Source organism: Equus quagga, chromosome 1 (genome assembly GCF_021613505.1).
Source record: "Equus quagga isolate Etosha38 chromosome 1, UCLA_HA_Equagga_1.0, whole genome shotgun sequence".
NCBI lineage: Eukaryota > Metazoa > Chordata > Mammalia > Perissodactyla > Equidae > Equus > Equus quagga.
The window spans coordinates 169,297,458-169,310,402 of NC_060267.1; the positions used below are offsets into that span (position 1 = coordinate 169,297,458).

At 47.5% G+C, this 12,945-nt stretch overlaps 1 protein-coding gene across 2 annotated transcripts in view; it reads left to right on the forward strand.

Annotated features, from left to right (window-relative positions):
* The window catches only part of EPHB1 (EPH receptor B1), a 423,264-nt gene that overhangs the window by 299,167 nt on the left and 111,152 nt on the right, over window positions 1–12,945 (forward strand). For both annotated transcript variants that reach the window (XM_046646736.1, XM_046646744.1), the window contains exon 5: window positions 9,227–9,562. In XM_046646736.1, coding sequence (XP_046502692.1) covers window positions 9,227–9,562 — 336 coding nt within the window. The remainder of the gene's footprint in view (window positions 1–9,226; window positions 9,563–12,945) is intronic.

Consider the following 12,945-nt stretch of genomic DNA (forward strand, 5'->3'; position numbering starts at 1 on the left):
CATCTTTCACCACTCCCAAAGGCCTCTGAGACTAGGAAAGAGGTCTTGAAGGCCATGTCTTTGAGATGATATGACCTATTGCCCTCTTTGACTTGAAGTGTCCAGGGGCTCTACAGGGGAGAATCATGTCAAAGCTTCCCTCTCTTTGGCCTCACCTTGGCCTACAAATAGAAAACTCAACCTTCTGTGCTTCCTCCACACAGGCAGTGATGTGGGACTGGCTGTAAGCACATTCCTACTGAGATACGCTGCCCGTCTGGGTGCAGGGGCCTCAGCCGTCCTCCAAGGGCTTCTGCAGCCCTGTGGAAACCTAGATGCTCAGGACACATAGAGGGGCTGTCTCTTTTTCCAGAAAGTGAAATCCACCCCCTTTCTCCCAGACAATTAGCTCCCTCAAAGCAGGAGAAACAAAAAGTACTTTCTATAAACATTGGTGTTTGGTGGAATATGTAACACTAGGTTCTTTAATGCTCCCGAAATCCCTCTCGGCAGGGTCCCTCCTTGTTTTGACTAACCATTTCTCCTTATTACTAACTGTTATGATTGGGAGAATTGCCTGAGTACAGGCCCAGTGTTTCCAAGACCCTAATGAGTAACACGTGCAGACTTGCTCAGCACGGTCCTGGAACCACAGTTGCTCTGTTTCTGCAAGGAAGCTACTGGAATGGTTCAGGAATAAGAGCTTTCTGCCTCCATTAAAGACGTACCCCCCAGGCCCCAGCACCCAACTGTATTTGCATCACACCTGCACCTTACACCCTCAGTGCCTCCTCCTGGGTGGAACAATTGTTGAGGTTGAACTTTGAAACTGGCCAGGCCTGCTTTCAAGTCTTGATTCCACCACTCACCAGCCACATCACTTGGGCAAGTTACTTAATATCTCTGAGCTATAGTTTCCTCATATGTAAAATGGGGATAATAGTTCCTACCTCATAGGATGTTAGAAAGATGAGATTTCATTAAGTAATGGACCAAAATGCCTAAGATAGTATTTTGCATATAGGGCTTAGCATTAAAACAAAGTTCAAAATACCATATAGAACTCCACTGGAATGGGAACCAAAGACGTCTCTCTGTTTTTCAGCTGCTCCTTCTAGAAATCCACTGCAGGCAAACAACTGACATTAATCACTCACTCAGTGGCATGAAACGAATGAGTTACACTAAATCAAAGCCTTGTCTCTCTGACGTCCGTGCAGATGGCACAGGTGTCTGTCCCCAGAAAGCCTATGTCCCTGGGGTTCATATTAACCTGACTTCAAAGGTGGCATAAAATTGGAATGTTGGGATCTCAGGGCCATTAGGAAAAGTAAAGCAACATGATTTCCCCAGGTTTCAACATCCTCTCCTCCTTGCTCCGGGGAGACAGCCTACATTTTGAGGAGAGGGGCCAGCGTGCCTGAGTTTTCAGTGGGACAAGCCCACTTGGCCGTCCTGTCCCTGATGCCTCAGGCCCCCAGCACAGCTCCCTCTTTGGAAGGAACACCTCAGACACCATCACCTTCACATTGAGCAAAACAGTTTTCCGAATGCCTGGTGCTCATCACTCACAAATTGTAGACGATCCTTGGCCTATTTTTTCCAAAAGTCCCAAGCCCTGCTAGGCTTACACTATTGAGAGGAGGATGCCCCAGCAGTCTGTCCACTTGGATGCCATTGCTTTCCACCAGGTCCCTGATAACTTACTCCTGGTTTCCTGATATAGCCTCAAACAGCCATGCCCCCATCCCCCAATGATAATATCTGACAATCCCTGCTGCCACTGACCTCTGTTACTGTGTGGCTATTGGTGCCTGACATCAAATCTCTAGAAGCTCTCCCACTGCCATGGAGGGAGTCTCCCTGAAGGGCATGGGGAGCACGCAGGCTTGTGCCCCTCTCCAAGGTCCTGAACCAGCCACGTCACAACCCTTCCCTCAAGGACAATGGTCATTCCTGTCCAATCTCTCCCAGGAATTCTACAACAAGTGAGGGAATGATGGAAGAGGAATTGGTGTCTCAGGAGGGAAGGAGAGAGGGAGGGAGAGAGAGCTGAACTTAGTCTGGGAGTGTCATAACTAAACACGGCAGCTAGGAGGAATAAAGATAGGATATCTGTTTTGACCTTGTTTTCAAATAACCAGTTATCAAAGAATCACAACTGAACATGAAGCTGATTTCATGTTTATTTGACAACTCTACTACCTTTCTGACAGTTGCAAACTTTCCCTCTGTTGGCTAATGCTATCCTCCAACCCACCCTGCTTTCAGCCCTGGATGCTATACTGAGGGCAAAGGCATAACAACCGCTCTGATTTGGTTTCCTGCATATTTTGCCTCCACAGAAGACCTCCAAAGTCCCCATTTCCTCTCTTGCTCTGCTCCTTGACTCCTATATATCTCTCCATAAATCTCAAAGACCTTTTCCCCTTCTCCAGGAAGCTTTCCAATCACACAGACATGGTTCCTTTAAGTATCTATGTCATGGTGAGCAATGGGTAAAGAGATGTCCTGATAGAATTATCATTTTTGATGACCAATCCTGGACTACCCTCACCCATGTCTTCCTGGCCCCTCACACTACTCTTTTTTACCATCCCTACCATGATGTCGTTTTCTGGTCTCCTTCTCTAACCCCTCTTTACTCAGTCCACATCTTGACTCTTCTCAGCCATGGCAACAGTACCTCTTTGAATTCTCTCAACTCACAATATTCAGGAATCTTGAGTATAAAATATCCTTCTTGGCTCATTCCCAGACCCTATCTCCCCTCTTTCTTCTAAAGGGAGATTGAGTAGAGGACACAGTTTATTGCAGGAGTAAAGGAGGAGTTTCCTTGCCCAGAGGTGAGGGGAGAACAAGCAAGACCAGATACCATGTCAAAACCAGACCACCTCTTGGGAGGCCAGGGAGCATATGTACAGGTTCACACAGAGGTTATGAACCCAGGATATAAAAGAGCTGGACCCATTTTGGGGACACAACCTCATTCCCAAGACTAGGGTTCTGTCCCTTTCTGGGTGTGCTTGCAGGCATTAGGTGGCCCAGACAATATAAACAGGGACAGACAGCCTCCAAGGTGCTTCTCCCCAAATATAGCTCCAAGCTGTGGACAGGACTCCCAGATACCATGTCTGAATATTTTGTTCTGTGTTGATCTTACCTTTTCCCAAACATCTGTAACTCTTTGTGTCCATATCACTTACTTGGATCCGTAACTGGTTATGTTCACAATTCCAAGTACTCTGTGAGTATGAGCTCTTGCCTCACTAATAAGCATCTGGTTTCCCCAACCCCATGGGCTGTAACCTCCATATCCTCATGGCTTTCACAGTGCTCAGCACAGTTCTGGGTAGGGAAGTCTCTGCTCAAAGAATGAGTGGCTGAATGATATCAGTCTTAATCAGATGAGTGGGTTAAGGTTCCAAATCATCCAATAAAGATAATACTAATAACAATAGCAGCTGACATTGACTGAGTTCCTCTGTGTACCAGCCACACAGCTAAACTCCTTGGGCATATTATCTCATTAAATCCTCAAAACTACCACTTTTCAGATGAGAAAATTAAGGCTTAGAAGATCACCTTCTCAAGGTTTGCCAACAAGGGAATATTTTTTAGCTAGGTTCCTGTGAACATTTAGGGCGGTCATTAGTTGGTTTCAAAGACTCCTCAGAGTCTCTGAAAAACCATGAGTGTGTTCAAGAACATGTTTATTTTTCTTTGGAAAAGCTCTGTTGCTTCTATCAGATACTCCAAGGGGTCCTTGACCCATGGGGAGGACCCCGTCTCTGGTCTGATGTAGAGCAGCAATTCCAGCCTGCAAGGGAGGTCTCCCAGGAGAGCATCGCTTCGCCATGCTCGTCACCCTCACCAGCTCCCCAGGGGGAGGGGTCTGAGGACATTGACCCAGCTGCAACAATGCATGGTTAACTGGACACTGCCTGCTTGGCACCTTGGACAAGCCTGAAATTCACATCCTAATTCTGAGACCAGGAAGTTGGCCTTATTAAGATTCCTGATAAAGGAATTGGCTCTTGGGGCTTACCTGTCTTCAGAAGATCTCTCCTTTGATACTCAGGAGTGCTCTTATTTCCAGCCTAATGCTTACAAATACACTCACTCTCTCCCACCCATCCTGCCTCTCCATTCTTTAAAAAAAAAATCGTCTGGCTCAAATCACATTAAAAAGTGGAGATTCTGTCTCAATAGGGCAACCCTTGGGCTAGCCCTATGGCTCTAGAAGGATCTTTTCTGGTTGCTCTTTGAGGTTCCAATGCCAACCCTGCTCCACACAGGCTAAGCCAAATTCTCAAGTATCCTGGAAGACAATGGAGACTCATCCGCATAACCCAGGACCCACCACGTTCCTTCCACTCAGACAGAGAATCACAGCTCAGCAGTTTTCCCATCCTTTAAAAAGACTGAGTTTCCTTAGCCCTATTAACTGGAAGCTTCCATCAGTAGTAACCGTGGCAACAGATCAGAGTAGCTTCAAAAAGCCTGTCTGTATGTAATTAAGAAAAAATGAGGACACGGACACAAAGTCAGGGAGCTTAGACAAGGAGGCCCTGGCTCTGAGCCCTGCCACCACACTTCCTGAGGGCTTTTGTGGACAGAGAAGGCAGATTTTCTTCTTCCTCTGGCCTCCCTCTCTAGTCCCTCTTGAACGTTCTTGTTTGGTTGTCTCAACTGGCCTTCCTCCTGAAGATGTTCCTGGGGACCCTGGCTCTGGACAAATGCTTCCTGCAGAGGTAGGGCCCCAAACCCAGGGGGTGCAGCCTGGGCGGGTAGGAAGTGGCCCTAACACCTTCCTCTAGGGAGATTTATTCAGAGGCCAGATCTGCTCTGGTCAGGGTCTTCATTCAGGCACAGGAGAGGCCGAGCAGCCTGCTTGCAGGAATGTGCCCTGATCATCAGGATGATGGAGCACAGACCTGGGACCATCATCATTCTAGCCGCCCAGACACTGGGCCCTGGCTTGCCCAGCCGGGAGCAGACCTCATGGGTAAAGGGAGGGGAGCTAAGCATTGATGGGAGGTAGTCTGAGCCTCGTGGCTGTTTTATTTCATTGAACTTATTTTTATCTGAAATAATCTCTTTTATCTCTATATTTTCTTCTTTCCTGTCCATTTTCTCTCACCAGAGTGTAAGCTCCGTGGGAGCAGAAGTTGTCTGTCTTGCTTTTTCCTATCTTCCTAGTGCCTAGAACAGTACAGGGAGTATTTGTTACAGGGGTGAATGAGTGAATAAATGAATAATGAATGGGGTCACAAACAATGTTTGTGACCCAGATTCTGGTCACCTCCACAAATGTGCACTGTGAGCCCAGGCACTGGGCTGGCTCTGAGATAACGACACATCTCTGCTGGTGAGGAGGCTGGTGGGGAAGGACCCAGAGCAGGGCGTGTTCACGCTCCTCTAGCCCTCTGAGTCCACTCTCCAGGGGAAGACCATTAGAGTCTATTCCTGCTCCTTGAATGGAAAGGATTCAGGTTTCTGCAGTCCTGGACTCAACAACTATGGCTCCCACAGGCCCCTGTTCATACCCCACAGATGCATTTGCTCTGGAATGCAGCCATGGATGAGAAGAAGTCGTTGCTTCAAATGAAGGCTGTTTCTAAATAAATATGAAAAAGACTTCCTAGAAACCCACTGTTTTTCTTCCTAAGTGGGGAGTAAATGAACAGACACGAGCAGCACCGACCAGAGTTGGTCTCCCCAGCTGCCACCACACTGTCGAGTCAGGGACAGGGCAGGCCTCTCCAAACCAGCTCCTCACTTGGCCCCTTTATCTCACCAAAGCCTCTACCACTCAGTCACAAACAGTGGGTCCTCACGGGTGCTGCTGCATCCTCCATCATCCCCAAAGCAGGGCATCCTGTCTCATGCTGCAGAAGGGTGCACACATGTGACCTTAGGCCTTGCACACTGAGCAGAGGTCAAAAACCTCTAGTGGAAGGGGCCTCTGTTGGGCAAAGTGCTGGGCATGGGAATCACAGAGACAAACCAGCCACCAGCCCCTGCCCACAAGGAGGCCACAGCATGGTGAGGACAACACGGAGGAAGAGACCATCACAATGCAACAGTGGAATCTGGGCTAGGCATCTAGAAATGGGCTTATGGAAGCCCAGAGGGGCAGTGCACGACTGCAGACATCAGGAAAGCCTCCTGGTGGAATGGGTGCTGGATCTCGAAGGGTGAGCAGGAGTTCCTCAAGTAGATAGGAGGGAAAGAATTCCAGACAGAGGAGAGAACCCTGTGCGGAGGCTCCGGGGCATGAAGAGAGCTTAATGTGCACAGGAAATCCCAGGAATCTTCCTATTGGCCACAAGATGAGGGGCAAGAGACAAGTGGCCAGAGATGAGGTCAAGAACGTTAAGACTACATGGGGACTTGAAGGATGTGGAAAGGAGGTAGAATTTTGGATCACTGGGGTTTGAGCAGAGGAAGGCTATGATCCCATATACATTTTGGAACTCACACTCTGGCAGGAGAGAATGGGTGGGAGAGATGCAAAGTGAAGTTGGAGAATTAATTAGCAGGCTTTTGCAATAGGGCAGGAGAATTGACAAGGCCCCTCATTATGAGGTAGTAGAGATATAGGGGCAGGGAAAGAGCTGAGGAAAAGGAGATGAAGCTGACAGACTGTGTGTTGGGGGGCACAGAAGATGTGGCTCCCAGGGTCTAGCTGGAGACAACACGGGATATCAAGGAAGGTAGGGACTGAGTTGCAGTCCCTGGATTTGTCAAGTAGCAGTCCAAAGGGAAAGCAGGTGTGGCCAGGGGGTGGGGAACTAACCAGCCTGCAGGTGGCCAAGCAGGGAGAGAGAAGAGCCAGCAAGTGTGACTCCACCTTGGAGAAGATTGGCTGGAGAGTGAAAAAGAGATGATGTGCGATGTAGAGAAATGCTGGGTAACAGTGTTTGGGTTTAAAAATGCCAACAACCTGTGCAAGTTCAGTGGAGAAGTTGGAGTCAGGGGAGAGGGTGAAGTCAAAGCTCAAGGGAGAAGGAAGATAACTGAAGGGGGTAGGTCTCTGAAGGGTGGGCAGGATGGGTGGTCAGTCTCCCTGACAGTACTTGTCTTTGCCCCTCCACCCAAGGCCTCTCTCTGGGTGATAGCCTCAGAGTGTCCCAAGGACGCAATAAGATAACATTGTTAAAGGACTTGCCCCACACCTAACACAGAGCAAGCACTCAGTGAATGTCTTTATTACGAGTATGAGAAACAGTGGTCCAGCTGTGGGTAGGCTGTCTGCTGTGAAGATGAGACAGCAATGGCATTGACCACTGGGAGCTTATGGTCTGAGTCTTATCAGTCTGTGCAAACAAACATGTCCAAGACAGGCACTGGCCCATACAGATGGTAATGAATAGTGTAGTGTGAGCTGAGACCAGCCCAGCCCAGTAAGAGCCCACCTAGGGTGATACCGACTCCCCTCCCAGTACTAGCTGTGTGCTGATTCAAAAGAGATGAATGTTTATCCCTGGGCAGATGGGTGGGGAATTCTTGAATGCTATTTGCAGGACTTCAGTAAAAACGCGTCATGAATCCTGCCCTGTCACAAGCGTGTATGGACGTTGTGCTTTAACTCAGCCCTAATAGGCTTTATATAGTACAGTACTGATTTTCTTTCATGTTATAATAGAATCCGATTTAATATTTGCCTTCTGCGCTAGCTGCTTGCTGTTGACTGATTCAACACAGAATCCTTCCCTAGTGCCCCCCGACCTTGTTGTTATTCCTGCATTTTGTGTGTTGGCATTCGATTCCTGTCTCCAGCATGAACCAGTTTACACATGTCTTCCTTCAGCTGGCGACAGTCACGTGCGTGAATTCTGAATGCATTACTATCTGGAGCAGCTGCTCCAGCAGACCTACCACTAGGAAGGGGGGCTTTCAGGCAGGATTCATTCCCATCATTTAGACATTGGGGATATGCAAAGCTCAGCTTGGGAACCTGAGGCTGTGATCTGTTCTGTTCTTGGGTGGGAGATTCTCCAACTTATTCTTAAAACGCGCAACACTGTGGCCATTAATTCAGCAACATTTTGCCCTCCTACGAAATGCTAGGCTTTCTAGAGTTTTAAACGAGGCATTTCAACCTTTGCCAGAGTGTGAACATCAGCCATAGACAGAGCTGTCCAGAGGGAAGAGGCCACCCTTCTTGAGTCCCAGTAAGCCTAGCTGCTTTGTAGGAGAGAGAGTCTGTTCAAGTCTCCTGTGATCCATGTGTGGATCTGACCACCAACATTTGGAGTACGATATCAGTGCAAGGCTAGAGTTGGATACAGCGTTTCCTTTAGTAGGAAAAGATAGTGATGTCACTAGCAGGCAGCACAGGGCTATAGTTAAGAACGTGAGCTTTGCAATCAGGCAGGTATGGGTGCCCACACTGGCTTCAGTTCTTATAGGCCACATGATCTATAGCCCGTCCTCATTCTCAACTTTAATTTCCCTTCCTATAAAATTGAGTTAATTATTGTATCTTCCCTGTAGGATTCTTGAGGGGGATTAAGTGCATGTAAAATAGCCAACAGAGTGTCTGGAACAAACACTTTTTGTCCCCTGTGCTCTTCTCATGTCATGGGGTCAAAAATGGTGGCTGCATGAACCTGCCATCCAACTTTGCTTCTTGTCTTCATGCACCAAAGCTTGTGCAATGTGAATATTTATCTTTCCATAACCAAGTGTTCTGGCAGCCTGTCCTACAGAGAAATACCCATACCACCATGCACAGACCACATTGATCCCAAATTGTGGGAGATTTTGTGCAGGATGCCAGGATATGTTGGGGCTTTTGACAGGCTGCTCATATCCCTCAACCACTGAGTTCTACATCAGTTAGGACAAGGAATCCAGTGTGTCCAATATATATATATATATATATATATATATATATATATATATATATATATCATCGACAGTAAAGCTGGCTAGAGGATGCAGCTTGGTCCTGAGAACAAAAAGATGTGAACCTAGGTCCTTGCATCCTCCTCTCCCTTGGCACACATTATCAAAAGAAGGAAAGCCACAGTGGGGATGACTGTAAGGGGAGTTTGGGGTTGCTGTCTCTGTCCACCATTTTGTCTCAGAATAGATCAGAGCATGGAGATTTGGGGTTGAAGGAGGGGAAGGGATGCGTACATGTGATGAGGGTGGGAATGCAGCAAAGGCAGACAGAAAGATGCTGGTAAGGAAGCTGCTGCCCAGCCTCACTGGGCCCTTTTGTGTCTCCCTACAGGTGTCCCATCAGGTCCCCGCAACGTCATCTCCATCGTCAATGAGACATCCATCATTCTGGAGTGGCACCCTCCAAGGGAGACAGGTGGGCGGGATGATGTGACCTACAACATCATCTGTAAAAAGTGCCGGGCAGACCGTCGAAGCTGCTCCCGCTGTGATGACAACGTGGAGTTTGTGCCCAGGCAGCTGGGCCTGACGGAGTGCCGTGTCTCCATCAGCAGCCTGTGGGCCCACACCCCCTACACCTTTGACATCCAGGCAGTCAATGGAGTCTCCAGCAAGAGTCCCTTCCCCCCACAGCATGTCTCTGTCAACATCACCACAAACCAAGCTGGTAAGTCTGGAGGCATTTGTGCTCCTTCTGTCCATCTTTGTGGCTGGCTCTTTGTCCATCTCTGTGCAGGAACAAAGCTACAGCCACACTCGTTCTGCCAGTCTGCCCTCAGGGCTCCTCCCAGGAGTGAAGGTGTCAGATGGTGGTCATTTGTGGCTATAGAGGAAACAGGTGTAGTGTATCACCTCTGAGAGTGAGCTGGATTCTGAAAGATTTTCTTGTGCCCAGCACAAAAGCAAAGATGTATATCCAAGCCAGAGTAGGACCCAGTGCTCTGCATCCAGCTGGGATTCAACAAATTCCATTGAAAAGATGGATGGACAGACAGAGACAGATAGGTGGGTAGATGGATAGACAGAGGGATGGATGGGTGGGTGGGTGGGTGGATGGATGGAGCACTGCGTGATCTTGAAAACATCAGTGCTGCTTTACTAGAAAACCCAATGAAAGAAACTTCCCAGACATCGTGTGATAAAGTCAGTATTGCCTTCATAGATTATTTTTCAATTAAACCCATGTAATTCAAGAGCGCATTCTTCTTTATAGCTTGCTCACATGAATGCTACACTGTTATAGAGACCGCAGATAGCTGGCAATAGATCACTCCTGAAAGCCAGTACATCCTGTGGCATGCACAGCTCAGGACACATTTTCTTCTCTTTATTTCTGTATCTCTGTCTTCTGACCTTTTCTCTTTGTTACTATTCACACCTCTTGCAACAGTTCTTTTCTTTTTATATCCATTTAACCAGTCCATTCATGCACTCACTCACTCATTTATTTATTTATTCACTCATTATTAAAAGATAGTTATTTAGCATCTACTGTGTGCCAAGCTGCAGATTAGACACTGCGAGGGATACGGTGATGCTGGGACACCATTGTTCCTCCCATGAAGTTCATTAAGTGAAGAATTTGCAGGAAACAGACACAAAGTATGAAGCTTCAAGGTAGCGTATTCTAAGCATCATGTGCTGTACACCTGCCATAAATACCAAGAGAGTTAGAGAGAAATGAGCACTCTCTCCCCTGGGGTGATGGTGCAAGGCTGCAGAGGGGAAGTGAATATCACGTCTATAGGCAATGGACCATGATCTTATTTGGAATTATGGATTTTTCTCAATCAACAGATTCAAAAAGGACAGCTTGTTAGTGGAAGAGCAGGAGCCAAGCATCTTTCTTTGCTTTCTCTCCCTCCGTGTGGCTTTCCTTCTTGACCTCTTCTCTGTTACTCCATTGATGTTTTTCTACTCCTCACCTCCCCATCCTCAGCTCATTCTGCCTCTTTTAATACCAGGCATCTTTGATGGCAGATGATTCTTGGGTTTAAGCTGTCAGAACTGAGAAGAGAAAAAGGTGTCGTAGGAGAGCATGGTTGTCCAGATGGCTGCGTTGTTGCTGTGAGCGTGTGTTCGTGTGTGCATGTTTGTATGTGTGTGTATGGTCACGTGTTTACATGCATACGTGTGTAGTGAGAAAATAAGAGTGGAAGTGTGGAAACCTCCAGCTGGTGACCATAGCGCCGGCGCCATGGAGACAAAGGTTGTGACAGTCCGTCTTACCCGAAGAAAAGGGAATGGTAATTTTTGCATCATGTTGAGCATGTGACATGGGCAGCCTTTGTTAGCAGTATTTCCCTTGGAGAGTTTAAGGCAGAAAACTGGCTGAAATATTTTAGTGTCCCAGCTTCTGGAAATAATAATCCTGCCAGCCTGTCATGTTCTGCTGGGCTTGGCTGTCTTTTCTGTCTCTCTAAGCATGTGCGAACAAACCTGCCACTTATATCGGTTTGCTTTGATTTCTGCCCCTCCCTTCCCTTACCCTGCTATTCCCGAACCTGCCCATCTGCTTGTCTTGCCATCTGCACCTTCCCTGGCTGCAGAGGAGCTGAGGGACCAGGGCTCCTGCAAGGGCCCTGCATTACCAACATTCAAAATACTTATTTTTATCCTCACTCACTTGTTCCTTCAGGAGCACATTTTTCTTGCCCTTTGTTCCTCCTCTGATAGGCCCTGTATCCTTAATCTTCCCTGATTTCGTAGTCCTAGCCCCATTGCACCTTCCAATCTGTGATTTCTCTTTGGGAATTCTGGAGTTGAGGTGCCAAAAAGTTTACAATCAATGAGAGAAGGGTACAGTTGCCTCTTGGTGGCACATGGTTATTATAAAGTACGTGTCAGTTGACGAGTGGTTCCTGAACCGTGGGCTGTGGGGCTCTGAGGAACATGCTGTTATCACGCTGCTCTGGCGAATCCACATGAGAATGCAAATTATTGTCAACCAACAGATAATTTTTTGAAGAAGATGAGAACCTTCAAAATAAACACTTCAGCTTGTACCTCTGAAAGAACAGTTTAGAAACGTGAACGGAAGACACATTTTATAAGAGATGAAGGGGAGACTAAATAGCAATATCATAAAAACTCTAATGTCTCAGATCCATTAGGGCATATGGTGGATTGGGTCCACGTTTCACCAATAAATCATGACATGTCCAACCCCCTTCCAGGACATCCCTGAGCTCTTCCACTCTGGGGGAGATCCAAGTCAGTCTCCCTACCCCGACCTCATGGTGTGGTGTGGCCACCAGCGTCTTACTGTTTGGGTCATGAGTAGGTAGATGGCAGGTAAAGAATGTGACCAAGAGCAGTCCTGGAATCAATCATTCAGTCAACTGGTAAGTGTTTATCGAGTGCCTATTCTGGGTCTGGAACTGCGCAAACTGAAAGAGCTGGGCACCACTGAATGGGTCCCGAGTGAGAAGTAGACAAGTAATAAATATTATAGCTAACACCTCATGTTTGTGTTTCACCTGAGTTAACAAAGAATTTTGGAATATGTGGATTCATTTGATCCTCATGATTACCCTATGACTTGGGCGTTGTTGTTCCCATTTTTCAGATAAGGAAGCAGAGGCTTAAAGGAGTTAGAAGGGTGTTAGAAGAGGGTGAGGAGGACATGGCCTCTCTGTTTCTGCTTCCTGTTTCCTGCTCTAAAAGATGGACAGTCCCTCTGGGCTCCCGATTTCATAGTCTCCAAGCATGGAGGGGTTATTCAGAACCAACTGATGCCATCCTGCTGAGAGGGGCGACCTCACTGTGCAGCCTCTGTTACCCTTCCAAAATTTTCTGTGACAGTGAACCATAAAAGGCTTTCCCCTGCCTCTGAATGCAGATGGGAGATGAGTGTGTGTTTGCTGAGGGGTACAAGTTATTCCCAAGGTGAGTTGGATCCTGACAATGGAGGTAAGGGTCACCTGAGAGACGAGCTTGGACACGTTGGCTGCCAATTTGCTGTGGGCTTGGTCTGAAGGCTGATGCTCATGAACTTCAGACTCTATCCCGGGCAGCTGCTTGCTGCTCTGGCTATTCCTCCTTTATTTG